The following is a 22,665-nucleotide window of genomic DNA, read 5'->3' as shown; positions in this document are numbered from 1 at the left end:
TCTGCCTCCCCTCTTCTTCTATCCCCCACTGTTCTGCCTTTTTATCTCTTCTTATCATTTCCCCCTGGGTCTCCTGCTCCTTCCCGTTTTCCTGTGACCAACTCTCCTCTCCTGTCGATTCCTTCTTCTTGAGCCCTTTACGTTTCCCTCCCACCTGGCTTCACCTATCACCTTCTAACTAGTCCTCCTTCCCCTCCCCCCACCTTTATACTCTGGTGTCTTCCCCCTTCCTTCTCACTCCTGAAGAAGGGTCTCGGCCAAAATGCCAAATCTTTATTCATTTCCATAGATGCTACCTGACCTGCTGAGTTCCTCTAACATTTTGTGTGTGTGTTGCTCTGGAGTTCAAGCATCTACAGACTTACTCATGTTTGTTATTTTGCTTTGCCTTCATCATTGGCATTTCTCTCGGTGCCTGCGCCTGACATTCAGTGACCCTGTGTAGGGCTGAGAGTTGCACCTCGATAAGAGTAGGGGGTTTCTCTGTGTTGCGGATCTTAGGAAAGGTTATAGAAAGTCCAAGAGAAATAAGGAAATAAACACTGCTGTCCTGTCGAAAACTTCCAGAAAGGGGTTGAACACTGAGGTTAGAAGGAAAAACAGAGGATGCTCTAAGTACCTGGAAATTTGAGCAGAAACTGTACAAAATAAATCTTTCACTTATGCAACCTTCCTCTCAATTTTTCAAGGTCTGGACAATTCCCTCAACAAACCTTAAAAGCATGTTTAAAGAGGGAGTGGGTATTTTTAGTAATGGATGGGAAAAGAACATGGTAGTGTGGTATTCAATGAGATGATGAGTTGGCAGGAGAATGGTAGCAAACAGAGCCATTCCGTCACATACACATCGTGCCGGGTTCAATCCTTATCCCCAGTGCTGTGTCGGGGTGGAGTTTCTATGTTCTCCCTGTGACCATGTGGATTTTCTTCAAAGTGTTCAATTTTATCCCACATCTCAAAATAAAAATATTCAGGTCGGCTATAGCTGATCCCAGTGTGCAGGTGAGTGGTAGAATCTGGGGGAGCTTATGAAGAGAATAAAATTAAGTTAGTACAGGATCAGCGTAAAGTTTTCCCGGTGGTTCACACAGGCTGAAAGGACATTTCCGTACTCTACCTACCCATGATTCTCCTGCGTAGCTACTTGTCACAGTTCCCAAACAGGGTATCCTTTCAACTGACAACATCACTGTGCTGGAGTGGTTAGTTCACTAACACCTACATAATGTTAGCTTGGAGTTATTGCAGCCACTAAGGCTTTGAAAGCACGCTGTAGGGCAATTGGATAACTTAAGTGAGATTTTCAGCATTCTTGGCTCAGCACACGTCCAATGGATCTCCATGGTACAATATATTTGCTCTTTTTATTATCCTGGAGACAAGGCCTTTATCTTACCTAATCCTTGGCAGGTTTTGTAAATAGATTCTGCATAATGTAGACACAAAACCTTGAGGAGGCATAGAAATTAGTTGTGCAAGTATGGAAAATGCATAGAAGCTAGTCGTGTGAGTGTGGAAAATGCATAGAAATTAGTAGTGTGAGTGTGGAAAATGTATAAGATTTAATCGTGTGTGTGGAAAATGTATAGAATTTAGTGATGTGGGTGTGGAAAATGCATAGAAACTATTGTGAGTGTGGAAAATGCATAGAAATTAGTAGTGTGTGTGTGGTAAATGTATAGGATTTAGTCGTGAGTGTGGAAAATGCGTAGAATTTAGTGATGTGAGTGTGGAAATTGAACGTCATTAGAGTTTGCATTTTGCTGTTCTTGAAATATGTTGAATCTGCATATAGAATTATTGATTTGGTGGGTGTTTTTGATTCTTAAATTGTTTCCTTGATGGGCTCCTTTCCCCATGTCATGCTTTTGAAATAGGATTCTGTGATGTTTCTTTAACACCAAAGGCATCCAAAAAGTGGAAACTGGGGAACAACCCAATCTGTCTTGTTTTAAGGTACAACAATGATACTTTTACTGTGGGTCAAACAAAGTGTGGTCTTATTTTAAATGTGCTGCTTTTATCAAACTGGGCAATGATTTGGCCCATGTACTAAAGACATTTGACCACCTCGGTGTCAAGTGGAACATCACAGCAATCCCAAACAATGGGTTTAAAATGTTCAGATATCCCAGAACACAAGTAAGGGAGGTGAAGTGACATGTTACTTCATTAGTTTCTTAGTTCAAAGGTGACTGTACTCTTGGAGGCCTTTAGAAAACTGTTTTCATTTTAAGTTTACTGCAGAACAGCAAGGCTCTCAGCCTGTTCTGTGCAGCTGTCTTGTAAAGCAGTTGGGTATGCTGAAAGACTGCATTTTATTAAGCAGCAGGGGTTGTCATTAATTTTCTCTCATGCAGTTTTGCTGAGTGGGTGTATTATAGTTTAAACATGCAATCTTCCCACTGTCAGCCCAGGGGTAAGGCAGCCTTCCTAACTATTGGACGTCTAGTCCGTTATTGTTTTTAAATATATCTTTTCTCTCTTACTTTTCTTCTTTTTGAAAATGATATGGCTGAGAACATGCAGTGTCCATCCATGACCCATCGCCATCTCAGTTCTGTAAATGACAGCACCAAGTTGCACACCGTCTTGACTTGAATATATTTCACTGTTCCTTTGGAGTTGCAGGGTCCAAGTCCAAAAACTATCTGTCCAGCAGCACTTATACCACGAGGACTTTAGCAGTTCAAGATGTCAGTTCACCTACATCTTCTCAAGGGCAATCAGGAATGGGTGCAAAGGACCAGACTTACAAGACCACAAAACATATGAATAGAACTAGCCTATTTGGCCCACCAAGTTCTCTATGCCATTCTATCATGGCCAATTTATAATCCCTCTCAACCCCATTTTCCTCCCTTCTCCACATAACCCTTGATGCCGTTACTAATCAAATATCAATCAATCTCTGTTTTAAATATACCCAATGACTTGGACTCTATGGCAATGAATTCCACAGATCCATCACCCTCTAGCTGAAGAAGTTAGTATCAGTGATCAGTGATGGACTGCTTTGTTGAGGCATTCACTGCCAACAACACAGAGCATTTCACTGACCTGCCCTCACAGAAATTGCTACACTCTGTTGAACAACGTACAACCAAATTTCTAAGCCCTAGTTATGCTGAACACCATCTCTGATCCAGGAAAATTAATTTTATAGGAGTTGCTCTTCAACCCCTACAAACAATGTTATTGGTTGAATCTTTTTTTTTCCAAATAGCACTGAAGAAAGTGTCCCCACCGCCCTGCCTTTGGAACTCAGGTCTTACTCTCCCAGCCATTCCTTCTCGGGTGGTTCGTCAGGTTCTTTTTCACCTAACAATGTTTGAGAACAGTCGCGCAGAGATGAGTGATAGGAAGGACACCACAGAAGGTGTTTATTGGCAAATTACTCTATCCTTGCTATTTTTACACTATGTTCCCTTAATGGATCTTGTGCCAAAACTTGAAATGCTTAAACAATCGCATAAACATCACTGAAGCTTGTCAAGCCTCCTACACAGTTTCAAACCTGCAAGAATTATGAACACAGGAGATTCTACAGATGCTGGAGATCCAAAGCAACACACAGAAAATGCTGGAGGGAAGTTGGATTTCCCGGTGGAAAGCCATTTCAGTTTGACTTCCTATTCCCATTCCAACCTGGCCTTCTCTACTGTCATGATGAGGCCACTCTCAGGTTGAAGGAGCAACACCTCATGTTCCACCTGGGTAGCCTCCAACCTGATGACGTGAACATCGATTTCTCTCCTGTGATTTCTCCCCCCTCCGCTGTCTCCCTTTTTCTCTTCGCCATTCTGAATACCTCTTACTTCTCTTCTCCTCCCCTGTCTATCACCATCCTCTGGTTCCCTTCTACCTTCACTGTCCTCTCCTATCAGATTCCTTTCTCTCTGGCCCTCTACCTCCTCCACCAATCACCTCCCACCCCCAACCATGCACTATCCCCCTCATCTGGTCTTGCCTGTATAACTGTCAACTTGTACTCCTTCCCCTCTGCCCCACCGTCTCATTTGGGCTTCTGCTCCATTCCTTACTAGTTCCAATGAAATGTCTCAGGCCAAAACATAGAGACTGTTTATTCCTCTCCATAGATGTTGCTGAGTTCCTCCTGTAAGAACTGTGACAGCTATTGTCTGCAGTGTTAAGCTGGAACTCCCAAAAGGCTTCAAGGGAAAGTCTCTCTGATAGATCACTGAGAGTCAATTATGAAAGCTTAAAATTTTGGGTGTATAAAATAATATTGAATTTTAATGTTCATTTAGTTGGGTGCATATCAGTGTCGCAGTGGAACATTTATTACTTCAAGAACCCTCGTCTATCATTAAGCATTCTGCACTTGGTTATAGCATAACCAGGTGTAACGTAAATCAAAGATATATGTTGAGTTGCGAAATACGATTTATTTCCTATGGTAGATTGGCCTGACAGCTCGCAGCTAACAATTGCAGTAAATTTATGAGTAGCAGCTGAGTGGGATATAGATCATATCCCAAAGCTCATCATCGGGCTGTACTGGTCGTTTTAAGTAATTAAAATCATAAAAGTCAGGCATAAATGTAAATTTTGCCTCAACTAAATTGATGCATGCACAGTGGCATGCTTCCAAAGCCGCCAGTAATGTTCTTCCCACTTTGCTGTCTGTTTCTGAGGGTGATTATATTCTCAGGCTTTGCATTCACCAAGTTACCAGGTGATCGTGTCATGTGACCAACTTCAGCCTCAGGGCAGATCCTCTTTGTCCAACAGGGCAAAGGCCCGCGTTCGGATCTCCCTCCTGGGTGGTGGGCATCTGGAGCTCTCTGCATGGAGAGTGGTGGAGGCCAGATTATTAGCAAATCAGCAAATTTCTCCAATCCCAACTCATCCTTTATGAATCGGAATCAGGTTCATTATCGTTGACATATGTCAAGAAATGTGTTGTTTTGTGGCAGCAGTTCAGTGCAATGCACAAAAAATAAGATTAAAATAAAAATATATTAAAAAAATGAGTAAGCAGTGCAGAAAGAGAACAAAATATGGAGGCAGTCTTTATAGGTTCATGGACCATTCAGAAATCTGATGACAGAGGGGAAGAATCTGTCCCTAAAACACTGACTTTGGGCTCTTTTACCTCCTTAGGGCTTCTAAATTTGTTTGTACGTTGTTCAGTAAAGTGCAGCAATTCATGTGGGCAGCACACACAAGATGCTGGAGGAACGCAGCAGGCCAGGCAGTGTCTATGGAAAACAGTAAACAGTCGACGTTTTGGGCCGAGACCCTTCATCAGAACTGAAGGAAAAAAATGGGAAGTCAGAGTTAGAAGGTGGGGGGAAAGGAAGAAAGAACCACAGGTGATAGGTGATACCAGGAGTTGGGGGAGAGGTGAAGTAAAGAGCTGGGAAGTCAATTGGTAAAAGAGATAAATGGCTGGAGAAGGGGGGGGATCTGATACCATAGGGAAGTGATGGGCAGGTAAGGAGATAAGGTGAGAGAGGGACATGTGAATGGAGAATGGTGGCGGGGTGGCGGCATTACTGGAAGTTCAAGAAATCGATGTTCATGCCCTCAGGCTGGAGGCTACCCAGATGGAGTATAAGGTGTTGCTGCTCCAACTTGAGTGTGGCCTCATCAGGGCAGAAGGGCATCTGCCAGAAAAAGTGGGATCTCCCAGTGGCCACCCATTTTAATTCCACTTCCCATTCCCATTCTGACATGTCAGTCCATGGCCTCCTCTACTGCCACGATGAGGCCACACTCAGGTTGGAGGAGTAATGCCTTATATTCCATCTGAGTAGCCTCCAACTTGACGGCATGAACATCAATTTCTTGAACTTCCAGGAATGCCCCACACCCCACCATTCCCCATTCACACTTCCTCCTCTCACCTGATCTTATCGCCCATCACCTCTTTCTGGTGCTCCTCCTCCTTCCCTTTTTTCCATGCCCTTCTGTCGTCTCCTATCAGATTCTCCCTTCTCCAGCCCTTTATCTCTTTCACCAATTGACCTTCAGCTCTTTACTTCACCCCTCTCCTCTCCCGGCTTCACCTGTCACCTACTACCTTGTATTTCTTCCTTCTCTCCCCCTACCTTCTTATGCTGACTTCTCATCTTTTTTCTCCAGATCTGATGAAGATTCTCACTCCGAAACGTTGACTGTACTCTTTTCCATAGATGTTTCCTGGCCTGCTGAGTTCCTCCAGCATTTTGTTTGTGTTGCTTGAATTTTCAGCATCTGCAGATTTTCTCTTGTTTGTAATTAGCATGAGGACAGGTCTATTCATTTCAAATAAATCACCAATCATTCTTCTGAATTCCAGAGAGGAGGGTCCTGCTCTGCTTTAGCTTTTCTTTGAACACTTCGGTTCCAGATGTCTATGTATACAGATAGCCAGGTTCACTTGATCCACTCGCACAAAGTGCAGGAGGAACTCAGCTAATCAGAGAGCATCTGTGATGGTGGAATAAACAGTTAATGTTTTGGGCCAAGACCTTTCATCGGGACGGGAAAGGAAGGGGGTAGAAGCCAAGGGGAAGAAGGTGATGGAGGAGAAGTACAAGCTGCTGAGACTGGGTGAGGGGAAAGTGAGAGGGTGAGAGAGGGAAGATGAATTAAGAAGCTGGGAGGGGATAGGTTGAAGAGATGAAGGACTGAAGAAGAAGGAATCTGATAAGAGGGGACAATGGACAATAGAAGAAAGGGAAGGAGGAAGGGAACCAGAGGGAGGTGATGGGAAGGTGCGAAGAAGAGAAAGGATGAAGGGGTAACTGGAATGGGGAATGCAGAAATAGAGGGAAAAGGGTAGAGAAATTACCAGAAGTTGGAGAAAGCTTCATGTTGGAGGCACTTAATCCATGTCTGTTCAGCTTAGTCATCAGCCAGGAGTCTATACCCAACAGCTATGGGCGGGATCACACAAGGCCTCACCCTGATGGTCTCCCTTTTTAACAGAGCACAGTCACCTTTAAACTAAACAGGCAGTACTATGATGGAAATAATGTTGTTTTGTTACTAAAATTATAGAATTGAAATGTTTCTTTTCATTTTTCATATTGGGCTGGTTAAAATTAAAACACATTAGCTACTGAACGCCATCTTTGCTAACAGAGATAATATAGGAAGTGCATTGCCCTTGTTTCATACGTTGGAGGCCAGGATTTTTTTCCCCAACTGTGGTGTTTTGTGTAGCAGAATTTTACAAATGACTCTGACCCTAATCTCTTTAATGTTATTTGTTCCTTTCAATGAAGTGATGTTTTAGTTATTTAGTGCGGTTTCAGGAAACCCATCCCCACTCCTTCCGTGTTCCTCCCCAACTGCTAACAAACACGTGGTTATGGGACGCACTACAGAGCCTGTACCCTGGATGAGAGAAAGTTAAGTTCATTAATCACTGCCGCTGCTCGTTGAACAGTTATCCAAGTATTCAAAGGGAGAATATGAATGGCCCAGATCCTATGATGTAAGACCAGAAGTGACCAATGATGCTGGTGCTGACTAAGTGCTATTACTTCTGTTAATCTGAACTAATTTAATTTTTTAATTTTATTATTTTTTATTTCAAGATAAAGTGCAGAACAGGCCCTTCTGGTTTAGCAAGCCATACTGCTCAGCAACCCATTTATTTAATATTAGCCTAATCACACGACAATTTACAATGGCCAATTAACCTTCTAAACGGTACACCTTTGGACTGTGGGCAGAAACCAGAGAACCCAGAGGAAACCCACGTGCCCACAGGAGGAACGTACGAACTTCTTACAGACGGCACCAGAATTGAACTCCGAACTCCGAGGCCTCAAGCTGTAAGAGTGTTGCGCTAAACACCTCGCTACCATGCCACCCCACCACAACTTGACACCACGGAGAGTAGAGTTTATTCACTGCTGCAGTCTTCAATCGTTGCCCACATTCTGGAAGCCAAAACGTTTAAACCCAACTAGGAGGCTCAGCCATTTAGATTTAACACATTGAGCCACAAGATTGAGGCTTTGAAATCCATTTAAGGTGATGAATCAGAAAGCAGCTGCTTTTAACATACTGGTTTAATAATAGCAACTCGTATCAATCATGTAGTCAATCCAGTCACTTAACTCCAAGAAATAACTCACACTTCTTAGTCCTATTCGTCCACTTCTAAACAGACTTCGCAGTAAAAATATTATTACTTTAAAGGACTCAGTGGTCAGATAAAAAGCCTTCTCCTGGCTTTGGTCTCGCCATTGTTAATTCTGCTTCTCTGTCAGAAAGGGGACTAAAATAGTGATTAATAACACCCTAGCCTTGGTGTTCAAGGCTCAGATCGTAAAGTAAAATCTGTAATTATTCTTCATCTTCCTGACAAACGCTTTGAATAAAAGGGCTTCATTGGTTTCCACCCCCACTCACGTACATTGTGTGCCTTAGTCCATAAAAGGTTTGCACATTTGACCACTGTTCTTCAGTTAATGATGGTCTGTAATAAGAGTTCTCTGGTAAGCCTCAGTTCCTCTGGGTGAGTGAGGGTGAAGCGGCTCGAGCTTCCACTAGCCATCAGTCTGGAGTGGCCCCAAAGTTAGCAGAGAAAGGAGGCGGCATGGTAGCCACAGCAGTTAGAGTAAGTCCATTACAGCACTAGTGACTGGGTTCAATTCCCACCATTGTCTAATGAATTTTTATGTTCCTCCTGTGACTGCATGGGTTTCCTCTGATTCCGAAGACATCTAGGTTAGTAGGTGAATTGGTCACATGGGTGTAACTAGCTGGTGCGATCTTGTTGGGCTGGAAGGTTCCTGTTACTGTGCTGAATCTCTAACTAAAAACAAATAAAGAGAACTAGGCTTCACTATAATGACCCCATCCCGCACATAGTAGGATGGAGACCGTGGACATAGGGAACCTTTTCTTTTCAAAGATGTTTAGGATGGGAGTGGTCAAAGAACCAAGTACACTTAAGAGATAGAAACAAGAGAGGTCATCCTTCCCTTCAATCTCACTCACCTATTCAAATGATCAGGCCCTTTTAATGAAGCATGACTATCCTGTACTAAATCCACTTCACTTATTCCCTGGTACTCCCCAAAATCGATTGATCTGTCTTGAATGCACTCAACAACTGCCCATTAAACAGAGAATTCCAAATATTCACCACCTTTTGGGTGAATAGATTTCTTTTCCTCACAGTCTGGATGACTGGCTGCATATTTTGAGACATTAACAATGGGTTGAGCATTCTATCTGGGGGCGGGGGGGGGGGTATCATGCTTTTGTACACTGTAGAGGGACTTGTAAGATTTTTGGGCGTTTTACTGAAATCACCTCTGATCTTCCTAATCTTTCAAGCTAGCCTACTTAATTTACCACAGGAATTCTTTCTCAGGAATTAATTAGGAATTAATTAGTACATTAAACAGTAGAGCACAAGAACAGGCCCTTCAGCCTACAATGATATATAGAATTAACTAAAATAATAATTAAATACCTAACTAACCCAATCACTTCTATCTACATAATGTCAAATTTTCTCCATTCTCTGCGCATTCACAAACCTACCTAAGAGCCTTTTAAACACCTCTCATCAAAGTTGCTGGTGAACACAGCAGGCCAGGCAGCATCTCTAGGAAGAGGTACAGTCGACGTTAAGGCCGAGACCCTTCGTCAGGACTGCACCTCTAAACACCTCTATTGTATTTGCTTCCACTGCCACTCCTGGTAGTACATTCGAGGCACCTACAACTTCGTGTAAAACAAAATTTCCTGACGAAGGGTCTCGGCCTGAAACATCGATTGTGTTTCTTCCTATGGATGCTGTCTGGCCTGCTGCGTTCCACCTGCATTTTGTGTGTGTTGCCCTGTACATCTCCTTTGAATTTATCCTCTGTCACCTTAAATGCATGGTGACAGACTTGTTGATATGAGCTGTAAGTTAGACTGGACCCAAACAAACTTTATCTGATACAATCTCACCCACACCCTTCTGAAGAAGGACTAATTCAAAACACTCTAAAGTTCAAACTACATTTATTATCTAAGTATGCATACATTATGCAACCCCCTGGAAATTTATCTCCCTACAAACCACAGAAGAAAGAAACCCAAAAGAACCCATTAAAAAGATACGCTCAATGTGCAGAGAGAAAAAAAACAAATCATCCAAACAATAAAAGCAAGCAAATAGCATTTAGAACGAAAGTGAGTTCTCAGACACTATGTTCTTTACACTTAGAAAATTCCACAGTAAAACTCTGGTGGTCCAGCATCTGATGATCCAGTGGATTTAATCTCTGGTCTGGAATGTGAGTTAGGGAACTAGTGTGAAAGTGGGTTCTAAAGCCAAAGACCATGTTGGAATCAGGAACACCAGTGGTCAGGAACGTGGATGGATTTGCAGGAGGAGTCTTTGTATATTTCCTACACTCTTTAAACGCACGAGATTCATTAGAAAACATATTATACTATTGCATAATAATAATGTTTAAATACTAGTTTACATAATAATGTAAATTTGAGTAATTGTGTAAATAATAGTTTACATAGTAAAGTTGAAATAGAAGTGTGCCTGGGTATTTAAAAACACATACAATAGTCTGGAAAATCTGCCTCTCCCAAAGTTCTGAAGGTATCAGATTATCAGAGGTTTAAGGTACTTGCAGCAGCACCAGTCATAGTCATCAGAGGTCACCTGTCATCAAATATTGACAGTGCAGAATGAGGCCATTCTGCCTGTCAAACCTGTGTTTGTTCTTTTAAACAACAATCTCTTTTTTACCCTGATTAATATAGTCAGCAAAAACTTTTTATTTGTGAAACGTATGTTTTGACTTGAACTCATTCATGTTAAATACATTTCAAAATATCAATCCCAGCAAAACTTATTCACAAGATGAACCAAATACCCCAATATTTGAGCTCAGTTTGTTGAGACTGTGTGGGTGCTTTATGTCCAGCCTAAGGGCACAAAGTGGCACAGGCTCAAAATTAGAGACTAAGTTTGCAAGACAGTGCACTTTGCTGAGACTAGCCACTGTTACCACAAATCCATGAGTTAGCTCCAGGAGGGGAACTCATCCAGTTAGAGGCTCTTGGATGTGACCTGCCACAAGGGAATGTGTTTGTTGGACAAAACATGGCAGTAGAATTTTTCTCTCAACTACTTTTACATTTTTCCCCTTCAATGTTGGATTCTGTGTTCAGACTTTTTGAACTTGCTTGCTGTTACAGAATCAGCTCTGAGTGTTAACCTTTCTATTTTTTAATTCTCAGAATGTTATAAGTTTTGGTCCAACTAATCTTCATTGCAAAACTATCCTAGAACTCACAAACCGAACTGATACCAGCTCTACTCTGCCCTTTGCCTCATTTGTTCTTTTAGAGGACGTAGTGTATTTGTTGCCTTTACTGCACTGTTGTCCAAATGTTTCTGTAATTCAGTGAAAGCTTTTCACAGTCTAATTACAGAAAGCTCTAGATTCTCTAGTTTGAAAACAAGTACCTCCCCTTTGTAGAAACTAAACCCTTTTTGCTTTGTGAGTTCTAGTTTCAGCAGAGCTAAAGTTTTCCTTACAGATCTGACTAATTCTTTTTTTTAGTCTCAGATCTTAAGAACGTCTTCTGAACCTTAGAACGTTAGTGTCCTCCCACTCTTTGGCCTCTCTTTTTAGTCTATTCTTCTGTCTCCTATCTTCTTCTTAGGCCATGTTTGCAAGCTACGTCCCTGAAATCATAGAGTTAATAGGGAACCGCAAGAAATATGGTGGTACCTATAGTGCGGTAAATGGAAGAAAGTAAGTATCTGGGGCTCTGCTGCCTCCGTTGCAGTAGAACACTCTCTGCATGCCATTCTCTTTTTCTGTTCCATGCATGTAGGCAATGTTTGCTCGCTACGTACCAGAAATTGCTGCTCTCATCCTTAACCGGAAGAAATACGGAGGGACATTTAATGCGACCCGAGGCAGAAAGTAAGTCGAAGTGGACTAAGGTGTGCTTGTGAGACCTCTGACCCCTGACCCTCTCCACATCCCCACCACCTTAACAGTGACCTCTGACCTGCAGAGATCTTCCCCCCACCCCCCACCAATGCTGTGGGGTCGGATGTCACTTCTAGGATTGTTAGTAGAGGCCAGGGTTGTGCTGTTTTTTTTTGTTGTTATTTATTAATGGGTGCCTCAAACAGGGATTCTTACACTTCAGTCGTAAAAACTGGAACAAGTGTGGCAGCCAGCTACCCTGATATTGACATTCACTGAAATGAACATGATATCAGTGTCTGAAGCTTCGTGCTTCTTTCAATCAGAATAATTTATTTTATTGTCTATTTTTTTTGGAAGCATTTATCCTGGCCTGGTAGTTAGCCCTTTCCTCTGCCTGATAGTTAATTTCCTGCATGCAGTTTGTAATTCACATTTCAGTGAGGTCCATGTGACTGTTCCATGGAATCCATTTCTTGAGAATTTGCCAAAGTCTCATCTGTTACCAACACTCAGTCCGGTGATAGTGTGTGGTCTAAAACCTTGGCATCTGTCCCCACCTCCCTCCCCCTCTCCCTTTAAAGACCTTAACTCCCACACCCTTAGACCCAAAAATGCTGTTGGCTTGCTTTGCAGTCTCTTGTAGTTGGGCCTCCTCTCCGACACAGGCATCTTGCTTGTAGATATCCCTAGCTGCTTCTGCTAAATCTTGTCTATATGGATTCCTTCACATTTCCAACCCCAGGCTCTTTCATCAGCACACAAAATGCCCAGTGGAGATAAAACTCCATTAAACCATTCCTAATTTATGATTGCAATAATGTTTTCAAGACCTTTAGTCACTTATACTTTGGCTCAGTGCTTGTATAGTTGGGAAATCTTTTGTGAAAGTCAGCATCCTTTGTTTTTAAACTCATTTCCCCATCAGAAGAAAAAAAGATTGATTATATGTTATGTTTGGCCGGCACTTTGGTTTTCAATTGGAGCCCTGTGTTGAGAGAAAATGAATTGTCAGAAGGTTCAGTCTCCATGCCCAGGAGATAAGTCCCCATGTGGTTGTAATTTTGAACCATACAATGTCTTTACCATAGCTGGCAGTGTGGCCTCTAGCCTGAGTTCAGTTTGCTGGCATTACTTCCTTTCATATAATTGCACCCTTTTTTTAGTGAAGAGAAAGTTGATGCAATGTGACATTTTATAAACAACTGATTTTCTAAAATTTCTGATTCTAGTGCAGCGGTCCCCAACCTCTGGGCCGCAGACCAATACCGATCCGCGAAGCATGCTGGGGTGCAGCGGTAGCCGGAACGCACCCAGCACATCTTTAAGAAAAAAGCCGAAATAAACAAGCTGATTAATTAGGTGCTGCGCGGCACGTAAATGTCGGCCCAGATCAGAGGCGACGCAATCGGCAATCGTCTCTGATCTGGGTGACATCTAATTAATTAGCTTGTTTATTTCGGCTTTTTTCTTAAAGATGTGCTGGGTGCACGCCGGATACCGCTGCACCCCTGCATGCTTCGCGGATCGGTATTGGTCCGCGGCCCGGAGGTTGGAGACCACTGTTCTAGTGGATCAGTCTAGCATTCAACATATATTGTCTTCATAGCACCAACTTGGCTAAACTGCCTATAAGGGTGTTTACACTTTGTTAGTTGTCATCATAAATAAAGGGTCAGAATTGGATAGAGAAAACCCCTGTAACTGAATTCCTATGAATGCCGTCAATCAAGGGTACAGGCTCTTGGTTTGGCTAACCAACTTCCATGACTTCTGAAATCTGCATTCTTTAACAGACACACACACACACACACACACACACACACACACACACACACACACACACACACACGTACGTGAACTGCTGCAGGAACTCTGCAAGTCAGGCAGTGTCTAAGGAGAAGAATTAACAGTCAATGTTTTGGGCCAGGACCCTTCATTAGGGCCAAATGATGAAGGGCCAAAACATTCCTCTCCATAGACGCTGCCTGACCTGCTGAGTTCCTCCAACATCTAGGATTTTTACAAATTTTTTAACAGACTTCATCCACATCACATGGGCAGCCAGCTCCACATTGTATGAAAAAAATTATCCTTACAGCACACCAGAGTGACAAGGATAAGAGCAGTAGCAAAGGCATGGCTGGGTCTGGTGCTGATGCTGGAGCTAATCTTTAATCTTTTTGCCTCTTGACTTCTCTGCTACATGTCTGCGTTTGCACGTTGAGTCATTTTGACCCTGTCTGTTCTTTCTGTGTCGTGTGCTTGGGACTCAGCTTTGCTTGTGTTGTTTCCTTTTGATGTAAGTGCAACTTGTGTTTGAGTCTTGCCTGTTTCCAATCATTCTTTTGGTTGGGATAATCTTCAGCATATTATAATCTAGTTCTATCCGTCAAGATAATCTTAACGAAGAGCCAGTGGTAATTTGAATCCATGCATTTACGTGGTTGTTCCTGAACTCTTCCCTCAGCCCAGAGAAATAAGTAAGTGGACTGTCAGATTTCAGCCATAGTTCCCCATGTGGCTAGGGTCATATATACATACTCTGGGTTCCCAGGCATCGTTGGTCTTTCTTGTTCTTTGCAATCTGCAGAATATCTACACACACCAAAAGGAGTGTAGATTCCACTCCAGGATGTTATTCCCACCACAGCCTTGAACTTTTAAGTCCATCTGAAAGCATATGAACCGGAATCAGCACCAGGTTTATTACCACTGACATATTTTGTGAAATTTATTGTTTTGTGGCAGCAGTGCAATAAAAACTACTATAGGTTACAGTGAGTAATATATAAAAAATATAAATAGTGCAAAAAGAGAGCAAAAAGTTTATGGTCCATTCAGAAATCTGATGGTGGCTGGGGAAAAATGTTCCTAAAATGTTGAGTGATGCAGACACACTGGGTTGGCAGATGATTGATCATTATCTCACTCCATCAAAACTCTATTGCAAAAGTCCAACAAACCGTAGTTTGCCTTATGGGTAGTGTTCTTTGTCTCCTGAGGCTTGCTGGACGGCAAGAAGGATATGGAATCAGGGCTCACCCGCATGGTCATTTTTAGGAGGGGCAGTGAGGGAGGGGGGTGAGGGGCAAGGTGACATTGTTTGCTGATGTGGTGGTTGGGGAAGAAGGGACCAGGGGATGGGAGTGGGATGGGGCTTAAGGAAATCAGCTGATAGGAGGAATCACAGATTAACTGGGTGAGGGCCTGAAGGGTGGTGATGAAGCATAGTTTTTATACAGGGAGTGATGGTCACCTAGATGAGTACTTTACTTGCCTTGCTGGACTCCCGGTTCAGGGGTCAGACCACATTGCCCAAACAAAGAGCAGTCCAAAGACACACTGTGGTCTAAGTTCTCCAGTCATGGTTGAAAAAGGATGTGGCAGGAGGATGATGCCATTCTAGAGGGACTCACAATGGGGAAATTGTGTTGGATTTGCAGAAATGGCCAAATTTAGGAAGTGTCCAGTCAAGACTGAGTGTGCAAAGTGTCCCAGAAATGGTCGTTTGTCATGCCTCATGTTTCCCGTTTGGAAAGTGTTCTTCCCACTTTTCATCTCCTGTGGCTGGCTGGAGGGCAAGAGGGACACTTTTCATTCATAGACAAATTGATTTTCAATTATGCAATTGAATTTCCAAGATAAATGTTATAATTTCAAATTGATTACGAATCTGTACTCCATCACCTACTCCATCTCACTATTCCACCTCCTAAGGGGAATCTACATTCTCTAACATTTTAATGTGTGGGCAACAAACGGACCAGATCAAAGCTTTGAAGTACTATCACATCCTGAAAGGAACAATTAAACCACTAACGGGAGGAGGCAGCTGCGAGATGAACCCTTTCCTTGATGTTGGGGCCCAGCATGAGATGTATTCATTAGTGCCTCTTTGCTAATCCATCTCTACCTCCCCTGAGATCCTTCTATCACAGAAGTTAGTCTTCAGCCAATTCAAGTCACACCAGCTGATATCAAAAAAAGAAGGGATTACTGCTTATGGCAAAATATGGATCAGACAAGCAGGACCTCTAGTTAAGGTGTGCCATTACTACATGAGATTGATGATTGCCCACACTCCTTTATCAAGCAAAAGTGAAGTGATGGGAAGTGTCTAGTGTTACCAAGCAGAACGTATCTCCCAGTAATCTGTTCACTATTTTGATTTCACCTGATTTTTATTTTACTAGGCCAACTCAGCTCCAGACCTCATCATAGCCTTGGTCTGAATGTGGACCAATGAGCTGAATTACAATGAAGGGGTAGGAATGATTGTTGTTGCAATCAAGGGAGCATTAGATCCCACAGTGACTTCAAGGAATCCTGGTACAACTGAAGACAAGGTACTTCAACTGGATGGCAGTCATACCTCACACAGTGGAAGGTGGAAGTTGTTGGAGGTCAATCATCCCAACACCAGGACATTACTACGTGAATTCCTCAAGACAGTGTCCTCACCCTACCATCAACGACTTTCCTTCCATCATTTTGTGAGGCCATCTACTAGTGATGTCACAATGTCCAGTTATATTTCAATCCTCAGAAAATAGAACCAGATAAGCCTGCATTGAGCAAGGCCCAAACATCATTCAGTTAATGACTAATACGAGGAAAGTAAAATTCATGTCTCAAACTTACTGACCACTGACTTCCTTCATCAAGACAGAGTTTAACAACTTACCCTCACCATTACCAGCATGCCTGTAACTATCAGCATCCTAGAGATTCACCTTTGACCAGAACCTCATGTGGACAGGCACACAAGTGATTCAAAAAAGGGGTTAGGTCAGAGGCTGATTATCGGAATCAGGTTTATTTTCACTGTGTATGTCATGAAATTTGTTTTTTCTGTGCAATGGTACAGTGCAAATCAAAAATAATTACAATTAGTAACAAAAAATATATATAGTGCAAATCAAAATAGTGAGATAATACTCATATATTTGATGGTAGGGGGAGAAATCTGTTTCTAAAACGCTGAGTGTGGGTCTTCAGACTCCTATACCACCTCCTTGAAGGTAGTAACAAGAAGAAGGCATGTTCTGGATGGTGAAGGGCTTTAATAATGGATGCAACCTTCTTGAGCCGATGCCTTTTAAAGATGTCTTTGATGGTGGGGAGATATCCTGAGGTCAATGAGGTACCTTCTGAACTCCTGGGGTCTTTTCTACAAGTCACAAATTGGATTGAATAATCTGTGATTGTCTAGATTGGAGCAGCTCCAACACCTAACTTCATCCAAGACAACACATGCACCCAGAACCTTCATTCCATGCACCACTATGGTAAGGCCGCATCACCGGTAAAATTCACCGCGCTCACTTGCCTAGGCTGCCTCTTAATTGTGTCTAAGGAGGTGGGCAGCAGAGGCATAGGAAACCCACACCCTGGACATTCATCTCCAAGTTACACACCTTCCTGACTTGGAAATACCTCACACTTTCTGGATCTAAATCCTTGGATACCCTTCTCAGCAGGATTGCAGGCGTTCCTTCATCTGAGGGTACTGCGTCGAATAAAGGAGACATCTCATCACCACCTTCTCAAGGGCAATTAGGGATGAGAAATAAATGCTGGCCTTCCCAAGGGCTGGTGCATCTATAAATAACATCTAAAAATCAACTTCGTATTTTGTCAGGATGTGGCTCTGAATTGATATTGTGTACATGACTGCTGGGTGTTATTGAGGGTGGCTGTGGAAACTATAACACTCCATACCCAGTGAGACAAACTAATTGGCATTAGAAATGTTGACTTATTTTGCTCCATATTGTGTGAGTATCGCCTGGGGATTTGTGATGTGCTGTTATTTTAAGCTTAAGTGTGACCTGCAATCTGAAGGTGAGTGTAAGAAACCTTATATCCCCAGACTGGTATCTCTCTCTTTAGTGGGAGGGCTTTTACTGTGTAGGATTTAAGGCACCATGGAATTCAGCAGGAAAGAGTAAGATACAGCAACAAGTTGATTCCTTGGCAAGTTGGCAATGCAGGGGAATTCATGATACCAAGCTATCCACAACCACATCCTTGGTGAGAAACCAATCACTGCTTCACTAGGAGAGGATAAAAGTAATCAAGTACTGTGCACATTTTAGTTACTCTGGCCCCTGATATTGTCACAGAAATCACATTATAATCTCAAGCAACAAGCAACCTTCTGAAGGAACTCAGCAGGGCAAGCGGCATCTATTGGAATTGCAAATGTTTTGGGACCTAACTCTGCAGCAGAAACCCTGTCCTGATCACAAAGGAGAGAATCTGCAAATGCTGAAAATCAGAGCAGCACACGCAAAATGCTGGAGGAACACCGCGGCACCTATGGAGAACAGCACAGTCGACGTTTCGAGCCGAAATCTACTCCTCAGCTTTTTCTCTCCAATCCTGCCGAAGGGTTTTGGCCTGAAATGTCAAGTATACTTTTTTCCATAGATGCTGCCTGGTCTGCTGAGTTGCTCCAGCGTTTTGTGTCTGTTGCCCTGTCCTGATTTAGGGTTTTGACAGAAACGTTGACAATTGCTTTCCTCCCTCAGATGCTACTCGACCCACTAAGCTCCTCCAGCTGATTATTCGTTGCTCACATTCTCAAGTATCTGGTTAACTATTTGCAGGTTTCAGAAGTTGCTGACATACAAAAATTCTTATTTCCAAATTTTAGATATTTCCGTCTAAGGGATCCTGCTCTTCTTTTCCCAGGTTATAACTTTGGATCACTTCAATTCTGCATGTAAATAGACTGAAATCAGTATCACGGCTACTGGTTCTTTCTGAAGGCATGGTCGATCACTCTGCAGATGTGATTCCTAATCTGACCAAAGCACTGGGCAGTTTAAATTCCTGTATTTAATTAAATCTGGAGTCAAAGTTTTGTGTCAGTCACAGTGATTGTTAAACAGCCAAATTGCTTTGAAAGCTCACAGGGTTCAGTTATGTCATTCACTGAAGGATCAAGCATCAATTTTATTCACCAGATAAATTTACATGTATTAGTAGTATACTGCAGTGCATTAATCAGAGCATGATATGCAACAAAAACAACAACATTGAACAATTATAAAGAATAAAAACTTATATAAAAAATAAAGCTAAAGGTTGAAGGATGGATATGGAATAAAAATAGAATAATGTAATAGGAAATTTGTCATCCTCTTGTGCCCTGGCTTATTGCTCCAGAACTCACAGCGATGTGATTAACTTGAACAGAATTAGATGAAGAGGTCTTGCAATTCGGGGACATTGAGGGATGGGAGCCAAGTGCCAGCCTTACCAGTGGTGCCAACGTACTATGAATGGCATCTGTTCAGAGACAAAACTTGTACTTTCTTGTAATTTCCAACTTGGCCTCTGATGAGGTTTAATGAGAAATAATGATTAACCAAGAGGGTGGGTTATTAATGAGATATATGTTGACCAGTTGTAACCAGTATTTGGCTGTTTGCTTTCTTGCTCTTGGAGTCTCTGCTTTTATTGATTTACTGTGTTCATCTCTGGATTTTCAAAACTGAGTTCCCCGCCATCCTCCATCATTGTGTTGGCAATGGGTGCATCTGAAGCATGGCTGTCTGTAGAAAGAGAGCATGCAATTCTGTGAGCCTGGTCACAGCATATAATCTAAATCATTTCCCCCTGATACTTTGACCCGATGCCTTCATGCTGGGTGAGCAGCAATCACTGCTGAATCTTTAAGGGTGTGTGCTGATTTCTGACAGTCCAGTCATATTTCTCACTCTTAATGGGCTTTTTGTGGGTATGTCTTCAGTACTTAAGTGCAAACCTTATGGTGTTATTCAAAGAGTTGTATCAGGTGTTTGGTGGATATATATCTGAATTTTTACTGGTGCAGAAGAAATTTACCACCTGCCTTTCTTCACAGCTCCCTGCATGTTGCCTTCATTCATGATAATGAGTGCCCCCATAGGTCTTTACAAACTAGTGGGATCTTGGATCTGCAGGGAAAACCATTGTTGATGAACAAAGACTCTCCAAAGAGTCCCTGTGTCCTGACTTCCTTCAACATTCTGTGTTCTACTGAGCGGAGGAGGGTAGTAAATGTGCAAACGTATATCTTGGACAGCAAAATAATCAAAATTAATATCTCCTGCCAACCTATCTGACCTGTATTAACACTTCAAAGTAATCCTTTCCCAATACAGTAGTATGCAGAGTGACTGGAGGCCCCCACATCATGGGGAAGTGTTAAATGCGTGTACAAGTGTGATTAACCAGTTCATGTCCGGAACCAATCTCAGCCAATGGTGAGGAGGTAACTGCAGGTTGTGCACCAATGGTTTCCTTCCTTGCTGAGCTCCTGTCAGCCAATGGTTTCCTTCCTATTTGAGTTCCTTTCAGTTATCCCTACTAGATACTACAGAGGCTTCAGCAAGGTTCCTGTGGAGTGGGCTTGGCTGTTGAAGCCACAAAAGAATTTTAAAAACGAGAAAAATTGAGTGCGAACATGGACTCAGGTCTTTGATATATTGTGCATTACATTATCCATGACCATTTCTTTCTGCACTAAGTAAGGAAATATGTTTGAGGAAATATTTCCTGTTGTTGCTCGTGAAGATGTTCTGTGTGATTGAAGATGTTTATGTAAGGTCTTTTCGACATTCATAATGATGATGAAGAATGTGTAACATTTTCTGAATAATCAATTACCTCCACAATACTTCAAATGTGCTTCCATCTTCTAGTTACACAGATTCTCACAACTTATCAGTGTCTTATTGAATTATAATGTGGTCATTGGGCTCCATACATTTCTGCTGACTTGCTCTAAACCCTGAGATAATTGAATAAAAAAGTGGAAGGAGAGCTTGACTTTAATTGCTGATTGAATGGCTATCATACAGCACAAAAATAAACCAAGGCACCATAGTAGATTATCCTGGGGATCGTAACCCCAAATGTTCGTTTTCTTTTGGCAACATTTCCCTATCAATCCCAGTCGTGCACATGCCATTAAACTCCTGGCCTGATGGTTCATTCTGTTCCTTTTGGAATCTGTATCTCTGTACTTATGAATGCAAATTTGCCATCTCTCTAACTTAAATTTGAGCTACCTGGTATTTCTCTCAGAATCAGATTTATTGTCACTGACATATGCCATGATATTTGTTGTTTTGTGGCAGCAGTACAGCTCAATATGTAAAAAATATATATACTAAATTATAATAAGAAGTATAAAATGATTTTAAAAAGTGCAAAAGAGGCCTAGTGTTTATGGTCTGTTCAGAAATCTGATGGCAGAAGGGAAAAAGCTCTTCCTGAAATATTGAGTGTCTGTCTTCAGGCTCCTTTACCTCCTTATGGCAGCAAATCAGAAGAGAGCATGCCCGGGATGGGAAGGATCCTTAACGATGGATGCTGCCTTCTTGAGGCTTCACCCTTTGAAGATGTCCTTGATGGTAGGAAGGCTGGTGCCCATGATAGAGCTGGCTGAGTCCACAGCCTTCTACAGCCTTTTATGATCATCTGCAAAGGAGCCTCCATGCCAGATGGTGACTGGAGAGAGGACAACTTGATTTTTTAACTGTTTTAATTGATCAGGCTGCTGTACAGCTGTACCATATTTAAAATATGGACGTTATAGTACAAAAGCATGGGGAGAGGGTTGCGGAGACAACAAGCTGAAGTAAGGCAGGTAGTTTTGGTTTCCCTACTTAAACCATGATACATTCGCATTGGCTGCAGTTCAGGAAAGGTCCACCAGAAAAAAAACATCGATCAATTCTTTGGATGAAGGGATTGATGTTTGAGTAAATGTTGAGAAGATTGGACTAATGGAGTTCAGAAGAATGAGGAGTATGATAAGTGTCAGATTGTAAGAGGATTTATCAAGATAGATGCAAGAAAAGGTTTCCCCTGAGGGGAGAGTCCAGAGATAGGGTCACAGGTTCTGAGTCAGGAGGTCACCCACTTAAGATGAAATTGAAAAGGAATTTCTTCCTTGGGGATTGAGAACTGTTTTAATTCTCCACCCTAGAGGTATGTAGAAACTGAATCATTGAGTGTATTTAAAATGGATTTTTAAGTTTTAAGGGAAACAAAGTTCATGGGCAGCTGCAAGGAGAGTGGAGTTGAGTCCATTGATCAGATCTGGCTTGCTAAAGGGGTATTGAAGTACCGTACTCATGTTCTTATAGCCAGAGTTCCAGCTGTTGTTGTTGCCCGAGGGTCTCTGAAACCTACAGGTGTGAAATATCATGCAATATAATGCTGTATCTAAGCATATTATTAACAATATAAGCAGTTAAATGAAAAACAGCCAACAATAAAAGCAGGAGTAATCCATTTAGCCCCTTGAGAATGGTGATACTTCAACAAAATCATAACCTTCTCTGCTGCCATGAAGAGCCCAAGCTCGGTTTGGAGGAGCAACACCTTGCATTCCTCTGAGTAGCTTCTAAGGGTTAGAGGCTACTCAGATGGAATATAAAATGTTGCTCCTCTGACCTGTCTAACCTGATGGCATGAACATTGATTTCTCCAACTTCCAGTAATTTCTCCCCATCCTTCTCTTTTTTTCTATTCTCCATTTTGCTTACCCTCTCGCCCCTCCACTTCTCCTCACCTGCGCACCACCTCCATTTGGTTCCCCTCCTCCTTTCCATTCTTCCACAGTTCACTGCCCTCTCCTAACAGATTAACTTCTTCTGCCTTTACTCCTTCCACCTGTCCGCTCCCAGCTTCTTACTTCGTCCCCCTCCCCCACCCACCCTCCTTCCCC

At 42.3% G+C, this 22,665-nt stretch overlaps 1 protein-coding gene across 10 annotated transcripts in view; it reads left to right on the top strand.

The window, feature by feature from the left end:
• The window catches only part of kcnma1a (potassium large conductance calcium-activated channel, subfamily M, alpha member 1a), a 953,094-nt gene that overhangs the window by 646,648 nt on the left and 283,781 nt on the right, over window positions 1-22,665 (top strand). For all 10 annotated transcript variants that reach the window (XM_072282727.1, XM_072282725.1, XM_072282726.1 and 7 more), the window contains one exon: window positions 11,659-11,750. In XM_072282727.1, coding sequence (XP_072138828.1) covers window positions 11,659-11,750 — 92 coding nt within the window. The remainder of the gene's footprint in view (window positions 1-11,658; window positions 11,751-22,665) is intronic.

The sequence above is a fragment of the Mobula birostris genome, chromosome 18 (assembly GCF_030028105.1).
Source record: "Mobula birostris isolate sMobBir1 chromosome 18, sMobBir1.hap1, whole genome shotgun sequence".
In the NCBI taxonomy this organism is placed as follows: domain Eukaryota; kingdom Metazoa; phylum Chordata; class Chondrichthyes; order Myliobatiformes; family Myliobatidae; genus Mobula; species Mobula birostris.
The sequence above is the reverse complement of the archived record's forward strand: the minus strand, read 5'-3'. Positions and strand labels throughout refer to the sequence as shown.